The sequence below is a fragment of the Alosa alosa genome, chromosome 16, assembly GCF_017589495.1.
Source record: "Alosa alosa isolate M-15738 ecotype Scorff River chromosome 16, AALO_Geno_1.1, whole genome shotgun sequence".
Classification (NCBI taxonomy): Eukaryota; Metazoa; Chordata; class Actinopteri; order Clupeiformes; family Clupeidae; genus Alosa; species Alosa alosa.
Genome location: NC_063204.1, coordinates 21,672,634 through 21,689,757, shown reverse-complemented (window position 1 = coordinate 21,689,757; position 17,124 = coordinate 21,672,634). Strand labels below are relative to the sequence as shown.

General features: G+C 38.5%; 1 protein-coding gene across 3 annotated transcripts; it reads right to left on the bottom strand.

Moving 5' to 3' along the window:
• Nucleotides 1-2,413: 2,413 nt before the first annotated feature.
• zgc:163022 (putative ferric-chelate reductase 1) lies at nucleotides 2,414-12,717 on the bottom strand. Of its 3 annotated transcripts, XR_007196042.1 has the most exons (19): nucleotides 12,632-12,717; nucleotides 12,239-12,425; nucleotides 11,900-12,033; nucleotides 11,554-11,651; nucleotides 9,330-9,492; nucleotides 7,991-8,185; nucleotides 7,060-7,161; nucleotides 6,808-6,949; nucleotides 6,600-6,707; nucleotides 6,409-6,524; nucleotides 6,088-6,174; nucleotides 5,815-5,906; nucleotides 5,616-5,674; nucleotides 5,297-5,434; nucleotides 5,160-5,185; nucleotides 5,011-5,022; nucleotides 3,539-3,692; nucleotides 3,318-3,410; nucleotides 2,414-2,835 (listed from the first exon to the last, which is right to left on the bottom strand). XR_007196042.1 is itself a non-coding variant. In XM_048265663.1 (18 exons), the coding sequence occupies exons 2-17, from the start codon at nucleotides 12,423-12,425 to the stop codon at nucleotides 4,202-4,204; spliced, it is 1,806 nt and encodes a 601-aa protein (XP_048121620.1). In that variant the 5' UTR covers nucleotides 12,632-12,717; the 3' UTR covers nucleotides 3,558-3,692; nucleotides 4,185-4,201. The 3 variants fall into 3 exon arrangements, 2 of the variants coding, with proteins under 2 accessions (XP_048121620.1, XP_048121621.1); XM_048265663.1 differs by lacking the exons at nucleotides 2,414-2,835; nucleotides 3,318-3,410 and adding an exon at nucleotides 4,185-4,348 and having other exon boundaries at nucleotides 3,558-3,692; XM_048265664.1 differs by lacking the exons at nucleotides 2,414-2,835; nucleotides 3,318-3,410; nucleotides 3,539-3,692 and having other exon boundaries at nucleotides 4,370-5,022.
• Between the last annotated feature and the right edge of the window lie 4,407 nt (nucleotides 12,718-17,124).

The following is a 17,124-nucleotide window of genomic DNA, read 5'->3' as shown; positions in this document are numbered from 1 at the left end:
CTATGACTCCAAAGTCTGCCATGACTGGGCCTCAGGTCAAAGAAGTTTGAGAAAGGCTGGTCTACATAACCTGCATCAGATTGAGGTTTGCAGTGATGCTCCTGAAGGCACGGGTTGAGGGTCAGTTATGTCACAATATGCACATTTGTTTAAATTCATACCTATGTAATCACTATGACCAAAATTGTACTTTTTTTTACTTTGAATCTTGAAAAAAAAAATATTGACCTACTGTACCTACCGACCCATTTTTTTTATTATTATTATTATTTTTATATTTTTTTAAGGATGGCCTCATGACTGTGAAAATGGCTGACATTGAACCACAGTGCTTTAAATGGGAGCCCCCAGTATCAGTCATAAAGGCATCAAAATCTGCCACAAACACTTACAACACACAACATCTCTCATAAACACACACACACACACACACACACACACACACACACACACGGACAGAACCACCACTGTTCAAGAGACCATTTTGGGGCTAAATGTGCTTTTTCTCATTTGGTTGTTTTCTGTTTGTTTAGAGCATAATGAGCCACTGCTGTTCAAAGGGCCCATTTGGGTGAAATTATTATTATTATAATTTATGTTATTATTATTTATTATTATTTACTATAGGGTTCTAGAATAAATAAAACAGTGTGTTTGAAATAATGGAATTTGTGCTTTCTCATGAAGCTGGGTCGATGGGACATGGGGAGTCGGGGGGAGGGGGCGTGGCGCCACGAGTAGTTCAAGCAGACATAGGACTTTCATGTACTTCGATCAGGGGGGAGGGGCGTGGCAGTGTGCCAATGAGTGTGGCAGTGTGCCCCCTGAGAAACAAAGTCTCACTCCTTGCAAACTTCAAAACTTGAGAGCCCTGGGAACAAGAAATACAATAAAATAAAATAACTCAAAAATCATACAAACATTTCAAGAGACTATTTCTTATACATTTTAAGACGAGATTCTCTATGATGATAATATTGCTGTGTGAGTGCTTGACTTTTCTACTAAACTACACACTGAAATGCATTAGGCTATTAATCTCATTAATATGACCTGGGGCAATTTTGTGAAGCCATTTCAAATATGGTGACAGCTCCAAAGCTGCTGCATCATTTTGCAGCATACCCTTTCAAGAAGATATAGACCGCCATCTAGGGGACAGAATTCATTTTGACAGAATTAATCTGACAGGAGATGTTTACAATAAATTCACATAATCTGTTTATTTAGGCCTAGGCCTAGATCAGGGGTGGGCAGACTGCGGCCCGCGGGCCGGATCCGGCCCGCCAAGCACTTTCATCCGGCCCGCTGAGCATTTCATTTGGTTATCAGGCTGCTCGCTATTTTTTTCCTGCGAGAGAGCCGCAGGTTCCAGCTGGCTTGTCATTGTTGATAATTGATATCTCCTTCTTATAAGAAACTTTTAAAAGGAAATCATGAAGGCAGCAGTAGTTCCCACTACTGACCATTTAAAAAGTGTAAGAGGGCCATACCGTACACTGATAAAAATATTGAGCCTGATCTACTTAAAAAAGGTAAGGCAACTTTTTGCATCAGATTAATATGTAGTTAAAGCAAGGCTGGCCTTTGTATAGGCTACTTAATTTCTTGTGTGTAAGAAATGAGTTTTGTAAGTAAAGTCAATATTAATTTATCAAGTATATTCAACTTAATCTTTCAAGTAAAGTCAACTTAGTTTTGTAAATGACTGAACCTTATTTATAAGTAAATTCTACTTAATTAAACTAAGTTGACTTTACTTGCAAAGTTAAGGAGACTTTACTTCCAAAACTCATGTCTTACATTCAAGAAATTAAGTAGCCTATACAAAGACTAGCCTTGCATTATATACATAATCATCTGCAAAAAGTTGCCTTACCTTTTTTAAGTAGATCAGGCACAATATTTTGTATCATGTTTGGTCTACTTAAAAACAAGTATGTGTCATCTATGTGTTCGAAAAGACAATCCTCTTATCACTTGTCAAGATATGCTGCCGTGGAGCCAAGTGTAGACCATAGGACAGGAGACAGGAGCTGCAACAATTAGTTGATTGATCAATTAGTTGCTAACAACTAAATAATTAGTCAGTAATTAGAATTTTTTTTTGAGTCATTTTTTTTAAGAAGAAGAATCCCAGATTCTCTGATGTGAATGTTTTAAATTGAGAACGGGTGATCAGGACAAAACAAGACATTTTAGGTTGCAGCTTGGGCTTTGGGAAAGAGTGATCGATTTTTCACCATTTCCTTACATTGTATGGATGAATCCACAAATCAATTTATCAAGACTATCGACAGATTAATTAATTGGTTGCAGCCCAACACTGGAAACTTAGCAACCCACATTTGTCAAACAATCTCAGATATAATTATGCATCTTAACCCAAAACAAGACTTGGAAGTCATTTAGCTCAAATAAATACATTTATTTGACAAAAGCCAAAAAAACAAATCAAAATACATTCTATTACAAACAAATCAAAATACATTCTACTGTATACACCATCTGTATAGATTTTAAGCTTGCAAACAGACCTTGAGATCATGGACTTTGGAGGACAGTTTTTGGTTTGCATCCTCTAGCTCTAGGAAGATCTTCTGAAAGACCTCAAACGTGTATTTCAGTTTATTAGGGTACCTCAGTTCCAAGGCATAGATAAGGCCCATCAGATAGGTGCAAGCATGTGCCACATCTGGGATACCAAAAAGGTCCCTCGATGGCTATTCCAGCTTGCTTGGGGAGACCATCCCTGCCTTTGCTGACAAAAAAGATGCCGAGGGCAAATGTAGTAATAGCTTCTTGGATGGTCGCAGCATCGACATCATTAATAACCTGTGAAATACAGTAACACTTATTTATTGTATAGTAATGTGAAGGATGCATAACTCTTTGTTCCCCTCTCCAAACAGATGATCAGATTGTTATGTGGTGCTTTTGAGTAGTATTGTAGCTTAACAAGGGTGTCTACAGGTATCACAGAGTTCAATCAAATGCCATTTAAGGCCATTTTAATTCAATTTGTTGGAGTAATTAAGCAATGCAGCTTTATACAGTATAAAGAGTATCATATATTTGGTTCTGTTAACTACATAATTATACAAATGGTTATACATCAGTGTTATCAACAAACCCTAGGATATTCGTGTACATGTCACTAGATATCTGTGAGGATTTCCCATGTTTCACTACAGCATTTTTAATAATTAAATACTAAAATATTATCAGTACCACAATGGAAAAAAGTCCTGAACTTTGTGTTTTTTTTATTCTTGATTATACTTTGTGTCCTTCATGCATAGTAATATCTTCTTTACCTGGTAGTCCTTCATTAACTCTCCAGTGTATTCACCAAGGTAGAGTGTGAGTCCTCTGATCACAACTTCTCTTCGCGACTCAATTGTGTCGTCCTACAAAAATATGGAATGAGATTACTAATTAATACGAGAAATTTGAGATTAATATAAAATATGAGATTACAGACATCAGAAAGCTACTACATACTACTAATTACTACCACACTGTTGTAAATACATGCCTCATTTAACATGTCAAGGGTCTCATCAAGTTTCTTCCCAACGGCTCCACCCTTCCTCCTGTACAGGCAACAGCTTGGGTGTGTGTTGGTCCAACTTGCCCAGGAATGTGGACTGCAATAGCTTCAGTGTGATCCTGCAGAATTCCTTCTCGATCTGAGAGACCAAGAGATGTAGACAAGACATGGAGATGTAGAAACATAATGAGACAGACACACATGGGCAAGAGAAACAGAACAAAGACATGGACAAATTAATCCAAAGACCACACTGAATAAATCAGTCTGCTGGTTGCAGAACTGGTTACAGAAAGACCTTGCCTCTTATAGACTTAAGTCTTACATGTACATTTTTGGCCTTTCCTTATCTTACTCAACTTCGAGAAAGTTCTATAACATTTGATAGTTTTGACATGATACACTCGGTGTATATTAAATGTTACCTATTCCCAGGAATAAAGTTTGCCAAGTATCGATACCTGGTTATATTTATTTTACTGTCTATGGTTAGATTAGCTTCCATCTTCAAGTTAAACTAAAAGACTCTAGAACAGTAGAACTAGTCAAGTCTTTTTGTTTAATTTGAAAATGAATTCATTGTCACAATGAAGTCATTCATTTTCAAATTCTATTCTATTCATATTCTTACCTTAACGTTCAGTGGACTCAATCATAAACCCAGCCTCTGGAAATGCAGTGGTCTTCTGCTCTTTTCAACAGATGCGTGCCAGTTGGCGGGAGTACGAAACAGCGTAAATGAAACAAGCTTTTTGTTTGTTGAGTGTTTGTACTTGAGAAGATCGACTGGGATAACTTAATAATGTATGTAAATGAAAAAACACACAATTTTATTGGAATTTGAACAAATGCAGATTAATTTCAAACAATACATTTTCATGTAAAGATACAAACTGAATTTTTTATTGTTAATTTCACAGATTTCATTTATGTTATATCTACACATGCTCAGAAACACTTTTTTCAGTGTAGCAGGCAGAAGATCATTGAGAAATAAACGTGAATTAAATGACAGTGCACAATTTATACATTTGTTAAACAGCATAAAATTAGCAGTATTTTAAGCAATTAAGATTTTAAAAGAAATATTTTGTCATACTAAATTATAGGCTATAAAAAAAAACCCAGTGTGGCCCTTGAGCCAAAAAGTTTGCCCACCCCTGGCCTAGATAGATTTATTGACAATGTTAATGATCACAATGACAAATACCCAGACATTATGGCACAACACCAACAATAACAGAGTTTATAAATCATCTATTTGAAATTAAATTTGGCAGGATGATGTAGCCTACATGATATTTAATAAACTGACAAGTTGGTAGCCTAGGCTAAACTTCTGTGTGTGGTCTTCTCTGCTGCTTTGGTCATGCCTAGGCCTACGCCATTCCAATACCAACCAGCAGGGCTACAAGAAAAGTCAGATTTCCCAGGAAAAACACTAACAGGAGAATCACCTCGATGTGTACCTACAGGACAGAAAAAAATTGGACTCTGATATGACCTTTGATCACAAAACACATGCAATAACATATGCAGACAAGTAGGCTAATCTACACAGGCCTCTGCAACTGATAAGCTCACACATTTTTCAGTGAGTACTTACAAATCCTGAGACATCTCCATCTTCATCTGTAAGGATGCAAAAGCATCAGTAAGCTACAACTAGCAGAATTTAGAATAATCAAACAGGATATCCAAATCACCTCTCTCACTAAACAGGATAGAGCTGTGCTACCTTACCTTTTCGTTTCCACCTCATGTGTAGATCTTGCAAGGCAAACAGCAGTGCCTCCCAGCCCACAAACCCTGCCATCACCTTTTGCATCCACCTGTCCTGGGAGCTCTCCATTATATGCAAGCCCGTAAATATGGCTGCCACTGGGGAGAGGGAAGGAAGGAGAGGTGGAAAAATGTTTAGACCTTCATGTTCATACATGATATTTTGCCAGTCGCTTATCCATGATATATTATTTTTCGCTTGCAATGCCACTGTAAAGATACTGACTTTGTCAGACAATTCAGAACAACTCAAACAGTACAAAGCTGAAATATGTATTACCTGCCAGGCCTTTGATTGCTACAGCATTCAAAACGTGGAACCAGTTGAAAACAAATCTCCTGGGGGAAAAAAACAAAGGCTAATGTAATAATGATGTAATAAACAGATGCGGATGCCCTCCAAATCATGTGAGAATTAATTTAAGAATAGAGAGCACATATGTTTTGTGTACATTCTAAATAATTAAATATTTGCTTACCATTGGTGTTGTGGGCCACAACGAAAAAGAGCTGCAAAAGGTTGAATAAAGGCCAAGATCATAACCAAAACGCCAAGTACTGGGTGTGCCCCCTGTGAAACACAAGCAACCCCAACACGCACGCACACACGCACGCACGCACGCACACACACGCACACACACGCGCACACACGCACATACCATTATTACAGGTAACTTATTCACATTTTTGTTTGCTTTCATTTTTCGAGAGGTTAATTGAACTACAAATAACAGCACAGAGGTCACACTCACCCCCCTCCAGCCTTTGAAGTAAGAGAAAGCCAAAATGAACGCAATGATGGTGGCAGCCACAGAGAGCCCCATCAGAGATACATGAGCCTGAGCAGAAACAGACATGAAGGGTAGAGCCAATCACAACTCATAAAACACCACTCTGATTCTCAATATGCAACAATAAGCATAATAATAAGCCACAGGCAATCAATACCAGAATACACTGAGACAATTTTACTTAAATGCTCCTGTATAGAGGTCATCTGGATGAATCAGTGTTAGTCACTGTTGAAATCTCTCTTTAGTATCTACAATAATTGTTTTGCCAAAGAAGCTCACCAGAAACCACAGGTCTTTACCCAGGCACCCTCTTCCCTTGGTGACAGCCTTCAGATAACGTGCTATAAGCATGCCAAGGCTTCCCGTTGTCATCCAAGCGATCAACATCAAAGCACCTGAATGAGAGGAAAACATGTAAACAGGTAATCCCTCTAAGGTTCAAGAGCATTACATACTTAATTTTCGCTCACCGTGTGCTTTCATAATTTGAGGTTTCTGTGCGGTGACGACTTGAGGTCTGGTGATGTTAATTTTTTGATCGCTGGCAAATCTAGACGTTCCATGATACTGAAGTGCACCTGTGATTTAAGAAAGTGTTGGAGAGAATTTTTAAGTTATTGAAGCTTGAAGTTCACTTTGCTACTGTAGTGTTACAATGCTTATGGTCTGATCCCATACCATTATTTGTACCGCCATAGGCAAACAAAATGTAGTAGATGGATCCAACTGCACTCCTTTGGGTACTGATGACATTCTTGGATACAAAGCTACAGCTGATAACTCCATCCACAAATGATGTTTTAATGTCAGAAACATTTCCCTTTCAGGAGGTAAGCACACAAGACTTCAGTTTGGATAGGCCATCCTCTCTGGTTTGCTAAAAACATTGAACGCAGTTACAGAGAAGTCAGAAAAAAATAAGAGAAGTACCAGTGGCAGGATTTGTGGAGCCCTTCTTCCTGTAGAATAGGCATGCTGTACTTGAATAGTACTGTTGCTATCCATTCCGCATATGTAAATGTCATCATTTCCCTATGAGAAGAAAAATGGGAGTATAAACCACAGAACCAAGAATATTACCAAGAGGACAGAGAAGCCCACTCTTCAAACATGAGTTAAGTTGGTATCACGTTAGTTTAGGTTCAGTAACGTCTGTATTAAGTATCATTACACAATAAGAAATTGTTCAATAAACACCTAATAAATGGGGGTGTTGAGCACTAGTTTGTATTAAGACATATACTAGTTTGTATATGTATTAATAGTTAACATGTGTTCCTGTGGGATCATTTTTATATGTTTCTCATTTACTGAAATGTTTAGTTTAACCATGTGCTACGAGAAAATGGTTCCCTTCATCCAAAGTCTCTCTCTCTGGAAATTTCCAGAGAGTGAGAAGACTGTTTGCTGTAGGGTGTCTGATTGTCTTCACCCCAAGGACACAAACATGTTAAGGGTATAAGAACTGGCTTCACCCACAGATGTGTGGGATTGTTACTTGACATTTGCTCTGGGTAACAGTCTTCCGGTATTGTGAATAAAGCTGCAGTCTCACACCTGTTGTCTTGGAGTAATTTTGACCACATTCCCTAAAATGTTACTATAACCTTCGGTCATGAAACATTTTCTCAACAGGAAGGTATAATTTAGCATTTAATGCAAATGAATAAGAGAGTGATAAGACAGTAAATCTAAACTGAGTCTCAGGTATAGCCTACCTTTAATTAAAGTCTTACACAATGACCTAGACAGTAAATTGTGTTTGAACAGAAGTGTTCAGCATACACTGGCATGATCAGCACTGCAAACATCTATATTCAGGCATATGGACAGACGCACACAGTGTGGGTTATGATCGTACCATAAGCTGATCATCAGAGAATCCAAAAGAGATGTACCCTGTTGATCTACCGTATATCTCAAACTTCACTGATGAATCAGCAGGTGATGTCATGGCAGACATGAAGTAACAGTCAGCGCTACTGGCAGGGTCACAGTCATTGGGTTTGCTAAAGCAGACCTTACTTTCTCCACAGTCAACACTGGAGATGGGTACCTATAGAGTGAGAGACATACAGACAGAGCACATTCTGATACCTAACACTACTGAGCACAAGTAAATTCCTTTCACTTTCAACACAAATATGACTCCAGGATAGCATATAACACTTTATCAAAATTATTTATTTATAAAAACCCTTATGCTTTTAAAAAGGTGAGCAGCTTGCAAACCCTAACATTGTTTCTAAGACCTTTAATTATAGGGAGTTACTATGTTTCACTCAATGATCACATAATTTTCTTGGGATCAATCTAAAGACAACAGAAGAGATGGTCATAGACTTAAGTAAAAACGGAATAACAATTCCACTCTCCAAGAATGGTGAACTAGTGCGGGTCTCAAAACAATTTTGATGTGTCTATACACAACCTGCCAATACAACATAAAGCTTCTTATATATATTTAAAAACTATAAGAGAGAGAGCATACCACTCAGTATCTCTCACAGGTGGTCTTAACCACAATGCTCCATAACCTTTGTTGCCCAAACAAGTATGGAGGGGGTAACAAGAGTCCTGCATAATCTTAGCTGTCATTTTCTCCAGGCGGTCATAATATACTCTATCCATTGTAATTGTCAGCCCAGCCATTTTTCCTGCCCTTTGTTCAGTGTATAAATCTTCTCAGTAACCCCCGCATTCCCTCCCCATCCCACAACACAGTAGCTCTACACACTACATATCACAGACATAGCAAACATTTTCATTACATCAGAATTAACATTGAAAGACTGCAACTTCCTCATACAGTACAGGCGTGCACTCAATTTGTCCAGCAGTGATGAAAGCTGATCAGTCCATATCAGCGTATCATTAAAAACAACACCCAGGAATTTGGATGTGTTTGCTCTTTCTACAGTTGCACCTTTAATTTCCACTGCCTGCAGTTGCTCTCTTGTTTCTTCTAAAGTCAATCACTAACTTGACATTGAGCTCCAGAGAATGACTTTTATGGTTTTTATGGGATAGGGAAGGGGGCTTATGAGGAAAAAGGAGTGGCTCAGGGAGCAGTTGGACCCGGAAAAAGAAGGTTATTATCCACACATTATTGCATCACGATTTAACAACCGAGTAACAGCAGCTAGTGTGTCATTAAATTGCATTATCCAATATTATTGACTTCCGCTGTAGGTTCTTACATTTGAGAACAGACTTAATGCTGGTGGTCCAGAAGGTGGAGAAGGTAAGAGGGTGGAGATGGGCCGAGTTGTGCTTCCCACTGGAGACCTGCTGCTGTTGTAGACAACCACTGGACTTTTGATCCCAACCCAATAGTCACGGAAATTTTGCACAAATGTGACACTGGAAAATAATATCACACAATACAACTAGAGAATGTAATTCCAGGGAATTACGAGTGCATGAAAATGCAAAAATGGCTGCTGAAATGAAATGAAATATTGTTGAATATTGTCTAAAATATAATCTAGGTAAAAAGATGGAGGTCAGATAGAGAAAAAAGCTGACGGGGAGTCATAGTTGATGACAACTGACAGTTGGAATGGACGAACAGTTAAATAGTTGAGTAGTTTAAATAGTTAAATTACTTTAAAGCGAATTATTGTATTGAGGACTTATTTTGAAGTTGAGGACAGAGGAAACAGTTGGCGGGAGTTGTAGTTGATGACGACTGACAGTTGGAATGGCTGAACAGTTAAATGGTGGGATTGTTGCTAGGGTACTTGAAGTCGTTGCTAGGTTGTTGCTAGGGTGTCCATGGTGGCTAAGTATCAGAAATAAAGGAGTTACTACAGTGGTTTGCTAGTATAATCATCTTGGTTGCTATGGAAACTGACATAGATGCTTAATTTCAATGGTTGCTAAATTGGTTGCTAGGTAGGTGGTAGTTTAATATAGTAGGCTAGAGGCATAGTTGATGATAACTGACAGTTGGAATAGTTGAACAGTTACAAGGAAGTTTATTGTCACATGCATATAGTTACTGGAAGTAAGAAATGCAGTGAAATTATGTAAATGCAGTGAAATTATGTAGTTATGAAGTTAAATGGTTGGATAGCTTAAATGGTTAAATTATTTAATAGGGAATTATTGTAGTGGAGACTTTTATTTTGAAACAGTTGTGGGCAGAGGAAACAGTTGAACAGGATCTGTAGTCTTAAAAGAGCCAGATTGTATGCTTAAAGCCTGAGACAGACAGTTGCTGGAGGTGGCCGGAACCATATGGCTCTGGCCGGAACACTTGGCATAGGATTCCAAGTGCCCTATTGTGATGCCATAATCGCCAATGTTAAGTCTATAGGAACATTTTTTTAGTTTTTAATTAATAGTTCAAAAAGTATAAAAGTTACAAAGTTACGAAAAATCCATTCCACACCTGTCTAAGTAAGACCTACGTAACACAGTTTGAATGAAGTTTCTACGTTAAACGGTTGAAGCCGCATTAAACGCGGAAGAAGCGTTAGAAGAAGAAGAATAAGAAGAAATCGGATAACAGTAGATTGCATTTTCATGCACTCTAATTAACCGCATTAATCACAACAGACCAAAAATACACATCCCTATTTGATCTTGACTATAGGTTCTGGAATACGTTCTTAGATTGGAGCATAAGGAAAGCTTCAGTCTGAGCCCATTAAATCATGGGATCCTGAATCTGTGGCTTGATGGTAATAATTCAAACTCACTGTTTAAAACATAATTAGGATTAAAGACAATGTTGTTAACCAGTGTTATACCATATAGCTTATTCATAGAGGTTCTGAAGAGGTTGGCCTACAACAGGGGTCACATTATCATTATGGTTGCCCTCAAAGGGCCGGTTGTAACTGAAAGACTATCATGATATGTATAATACACATTATTGTACAATTGCCTCTGTATTACTTTTATTGATTACCAACAAATGAGCCAGCTTTGAAAGTAGAATTACCATTACCATGACGACAAGCATATATTCAAATGTACAACTATTTTACAGTTTATTATCCGGGGTCCGGTTCGCCCTGTCGGGACTTATTTTCCCAATAATGACCGGCGTTCTATTCATTATCCCTTACTTTAAAAAAAAATAGTTTTGTAACATTTTGTAATATTCTGTGCATCAATATATATTAATTTATATACATGTAAAAATATACTGTGGTACCCATTCACATTTCTCTTTGTTATTATAACATCATTTATCAGATTAAGAAACCCTCATCATCACTCATCCATCAAATTTCCAAGTGCATAACAAAGTGTAGGCCCTTCTAAAAAGCAGGCTCTCGCAGGTCACATAAAATGATGTGGAGGGCCCTGAGTTTGACACATACAATCTTTATGATCTACAATCAGAATTTGATTTAATCTGCAGGCAAAAATCCATGGCATCAATGGCACAATATGAAGCAGCTGCATCACCTGAACTCTATGTCTTTGAGCTGTCCCGACTGAGGAGTCTTCCATTTGCTCTGAACTGAGTTTTTGTTGTCACCGGATGAGTGAGAAACAGATGAGTTCTGCAAGTAAGAAGGACCAAACATATCATTGATTGTCAGTCTTGTAAAGAAATCACAGTGGCTCCCTCCCATTGAATTGCTTGTTATGATAATGACACTTCAGACTTGAGATGAGAGGGTTAGGTAGCCTAAACAAACTAAAAGGAAACTTTCAAGGTGTCATAACATTTGTATTGGTTAATTCAGTCAGTCAGTCATTCATCCGTATGGTGTATCTGTTTGGGCCTGTGATGCCAAAAGACACATACAGACAATCCACCACAATCCAGGAGTCTATTTTCAGCTCCGAACAAAGAGAAAGCCCCAACAGGACTGCTTCCTCCAACTTCTCTTGCTTGTAACAGGAAACCCTGGAATGGTGTTGAGTATGCCCTGAGAGACACTGGAAACACAAATCCATCTATGATTTTTTTTTCTTTAAAGACCTAGTAAACAATTTGCCAAGCCAAAATCATAAAATAGTCCACCCAGATTAACTAGTATGAAGTAGCCTACTTCAAATCCAAAGACAGAATTCAATCAACTAGGCCTGCCACTTATTTGAAATTAGCCTAGGCTTCCCACAATATCAAAACTTGAATCACAACCTGTGATTTCATCTCCTTCGCTGTAATCATATCGATCGATTGTGATGGTGAATGGTGGCGGACTTGACGATGGGCTTGAGCCTTGGTGTCGTGGCGTCATGTCATCGCAGCTCTCCGTCACTAGACCTGAACTATAGCCGTTTACTCGCGCACAGGCTAGGAGGAGCAATAATGGAGAGATGCGCATCTGAAAATAAGACACCATGTCAAACCACAGAAAAGTTTCTATTGGGGATGTTTTGCATTACATTAAGCTGTTCCTTTCAAGAGAGCTACAAACCCATTCTAGACAATTCTAGACAAACGTTAGGCTGTGTAATTTAGCCTATAATAGTTCGCCTACTGGTAGTCTAAACAAGTTTCACTTAGCTTAAACAAAGATGAAAAATGTACCTTTATATCCAGTTCCAACGAAATAAAAGTAGCCTACATGAAAGAAAGCACGGACCTTTATTTTCTCAAATGAATAGTCATTTGTGCTTGTTGTGGGCGGAGCAGACAAAATGCATACCCTCAGGTGACTCAGGGGGCAGGAACTTTACGTAAAGGTGCATCATTCTGGGTAATTGCGCATCATGGTCCACTTTTATGAATGTATGAAGGTAGAAAGTGTCCTTACAATCAGACAGCCGATGATGAAAATGAGGCAGCATTGTTTTAAAGGCATTTTTCAACCAATAAATACAGCCAGGTGGTAATGGTGTCTATTGTAGGATGTACAAAACACGAATCCCCACTCCCTCTACACATTCCTACTGGAACTTAGAAATACTTAGGGCCTAGAAATAAACAGGGCAGAATAGAACACAATCCATGCGTTTTGATATAAAAAAAAAAGATAAAAAATTTAAAAACACGATACAGCATGAGTAGGCTAATTCTTCAAATGTTGACATTGGATTGGCTATGGCACGTTTGTGACACCTTTGTCTGACAAACCATTACCAACACAGCTAGACACTCAAGGCTACCACTGTTCCTAGTAAAGGCAGTTATAGCCTAGATAGATAGATTGCACAAGGAGGGATTGCACACGTGTGTTTAGGCATTCCACCTTTGGCCAAACCGCTTTCTCAGTGAAAACCTCAGAGTTGTGGAATAGCATTCCTGTCATTATTAGACAAAGCACCACATTCACCATGCACCTTTAAATTAGGCCTTAAGAAATGGTTGAAAGCAAACCAACGTTGCGAACATTTCTAGTCATTGATTCTTGTCTCTGTGTTTATGTTCATCTTATTTCATGTTTTATTTTCTATCTCATTACTCAATTTTATTATTCTGTACATATCACTGTGATGTGTGTGTTGGGTCATTGGCCCCACTCATACACTTTGTCTTTTAATTTGATTAACATCAACTCCTGTCCAGGGACAACAGATGTAAATTAGCCTTGTGGCTATAATCTGGCCCAATTACTGTATATATTGAGCATTGTCCCTGTCAAATAAACATACATACATACATACATACATAAATAAATAAATAAATAAATAAATAAGATACTTTATTGATCCAAGGGGAAATTCAAGGTCTCAGTACAGTCATCACACACAACATGCACTTACAGCAGAAAAAGTAATATAAGTATGTAAATATAAAAAAAACTCCACTGCACAATAGAGACAGTAGAAGATTAAAAAAAATACTAAAATACTAAATAAAAAAAAAAAAAAAACTAATCAAATATCCACATAGTGTGCTTGTAGTTCCATATGCAGGGTAAGAGTGAGTGTCACGAGAGTGAGTGTCATGGTGATGGTGTAAATAAGTAAGTCCAACAGTACAAGAATAAAGTCTAGAGACCAGCATAAAATAAAATAAAAATAGCTTGTTGCTACTTGGGAATTTGTCAGCCATCATGCCACAGACCACTATACCATCATGGAGATCCAGCATAATGTGACAACAGATCTTGTTACCTGCTTGTTTTTGTCATAATGGTCTGCAACTCCCCTCCCACCTGCCACACCTGTATTAACCTGACTCAGGTTACACCTGTATAGCCTACCTTTAGAGTGAAAAAAATGTAATCCACAGGATTTAATCCGCAGGAGGCCACAGAAGGTTTACTCCATTTCAGAGGACATGCCCTATAACACAGATAGCACAGATCTGAGAGTAAGCCTAAAACAGTCAATGATCTTAGACTTGCTACTGACTTAAACAAAGTCGCAATCCTTATTCTTCTAGATTTGAGTGCGGCAATCGACACCATTGATCATAACATTCTAATACACCGCTTTGCGAAGTGTGTGGGTCTCTGATAATGTCCTAAACTGGTTTCAAACCTACATTACTGGCAGAGATTTTTATGTTAGTCTAGGAGATCATGTGTCTGTAAAACATGACTTGCCTTTCAGTGTACAGTAGCCCAGGGGAGCTGTCTTGGTCCTCTGCTCTTTTCCCTATATATGTTTCAGTTAGGAAACATCATAAGTCAGCATAATGTAAACTTCACAGCTATGCAGATGATACCCAATTATATTTCTGCGGAGACACAGTCCAGATGGCCCTTGCTCCCTTATCACATGCTTAACCTATATTGATGAGTGGATGAGCAAAATGTTTTTAAAGCGTGATAACAAAACATAGATACTTTTGGTTGGATCAAAATCAAAGCGAGACATCGTTCTCCGTAATCTTGGGAACCTGGCACACCAGGTCAAACCAAAAGTAATAAGCCTAGGTGTCCTCTTAGATACAGAGTAAGCTTCAAGGCCCATATCAGTAAAGTTACCCAGACAGCTTATTTCCACCTGAGAAACATTGTCGTGCTGCCCTTTTTAACTAGCCTACATACAGAATACAGAAACACATACAGAAAAACTAATCCATGCCTTTATCACTAGCAGGTTAGACTATTGCAATGTACTTTTTACCGGTCTCCCAAAAAACATATAAAGAAATTGGAACTCGTACAGAACTCTGATGCTAGAGTTTTAACAAAGACCTAGAAGAGAGTGCGCATCAACCAGCGTTAGGTGAACTGAAGGTAGCCTAATAAGGTGTTAATCCCCATAGAGAGTAAAGAAGTTATGCAATAGATTACATTTTTTTTACAGTAGCGAGTAATGTGTAGGCTTAATACATTACTTTTTTTGAGTAACGACCCCAACACTGAGTAGCCACCTGCAGGCGCCAATGACTACAGACGCTAATAATTTCAGATATGACCACACACGCATTTGCCAGGGGTTCAGCACCGCATGTAATTTCAAAAGTAGACAGACAAAGCCTATGCTATTTGAAGTTAAACAAAACATACCGTGTTTGAGGGCGGTTTATGACGCTGCTTATGAACGCAGTAGGTCTCTTTCAAAATGTCCTGTTACAATTGCAGCTGCTTCCGATGTTGAATATTTAGAAAGTAGCCTACATGACGACATTTTTGAGCTAGAGTCAGATTTTTGGCTTCTGGTAGTAATTTGCTAAATAACTAAAGCAAGACTTGAGTGATATCACACAAGGCGCACAGAAGTGAATTAAATGAAATAGGTTAACATGCTTCATTTAAACATTGCAATACCCACCCAACAAACCCAGAGAAGGCTTGGTAGATGTTTCGGATAGATGACAGCACCTTGTAACCGATTAATAGCCCAATTCTCAGTTTTGCAATAAGCAGTATCATCATAGCAGTATTATCATATAGGCCTATCATCGATAATCGTTCACATTTTACTATAGGCTAATAACAACCACTGCACCTCAGCTGGAGTTGCAGAGGAGTCTCAAAAGTACAGGGAGACAGAACGCGAATGACTTGAGTATGAATATCACACTTTTTGAAAAGGGGAAAAAGACAACGAGTAAAGGGCAAGGCTAGAGTTGGCGAAATTGTGTCTTGTTGCTGTGAAGGAGAACGCGAGAATGACCTGCCGCTGTAGGCTCACAATTAAGAAGCATAAATCAGCCTTAAACTGCATTAAGATGTCCACACATAATGCAGCCTCATTTTTGTCAGCTGAAGTTCGTATCAGCAAATGTGGTTTGGTAAACGGGGACACAGAAGTGAAATAGGTTAACCTGGTCTATTTGAACATTGCTGGTAATCTTAATAGGCTATCATACAAACCTTGCGAAGGCTTGTATGAAGACTTACATGTTTTGGATATATCACGTTGCGCATGATATTAACTGAATCTCATGTCGCGCAATAGGCTAAATGTGGTTATCCAACAGATTCATAACTTCAGTAATTGTCATTAGCCTTTATTAATGGTGAACAAACCATACCAAACCAGAATAAAATGTTATTAGATTCGGCTACATTTCAAATCAATCTCATGTTGCATTGATTGAGAATGAACATCCCAGAGTGGAGCGCTGTCTGCTCCCTGGGGGTGTAGCCTGGGTGCTCTGCTGGTGTTTTGCTCATCGGTTTTGACCCATGGGCAGAAAGCTTAAGGTTTTGCAACAGTGACGCTGCACAAATAGCTCTAGGCTATATTAGATGCGGGCTACTACCGCTATAATGGTTAACACCTCTCCGTTTTTTGCGCGGACGTTTTTTTTTTTTTTTCGTGGATGATTTTGTTTATTAAAATATATTTTGAGCCAAAAGTGGAGGGGCCATTGGCCCCCTGGCCACTGTGCTTCCGGCGCCTATGGCTGAACTGCAGTGGCTCCCCGCCTCCTATAATTTATTTTAAGGTTATTGTAATTACTTACAAAGCTCTGAATGGCATAGCACCTTCATATATCTCTGAGCTTTTAATATCTTATCAACCACAAAGGAAATATTTGAAGATAAAGATTTTCCAATGGTTTCTAAAGAACTTGCAGGAAATTGTTGTTACATACACACTGGAAAAGACCACATGTGACCAGAACCAAAGTACAATCCAGTTTCCAAAAATGCATGGCTGTATGGCTTCATTATC

What these genes read in the sequence shown, in the direction of transcription:
- zgc:163022 (XM_048265663.1), bottom strand. Translation starts at nt 12,425, where the DNA reads ATGCGCATCTCTCCATTATTGCTCCTCCTAGCCTGTGCGCGAGTAAAC. An exon ending in TCTCTGATGATCAGCTTATG is followed by an intron (nt 7,162 to 7,990) that starts GTACGATCATAA and finishes TTCTTCTCATAG; the next exon opens with GGAAATGATGACATTTACAT. An exon ending in ACTTCAAAGGCTGGAGGGGG is followed by an intron (nt 5,907 to 6,087) that starts GTGAGTGTGACC and finishes TGTGTTTCACAG; the next exon opens with GGGGCACACCCAGTACTTGG.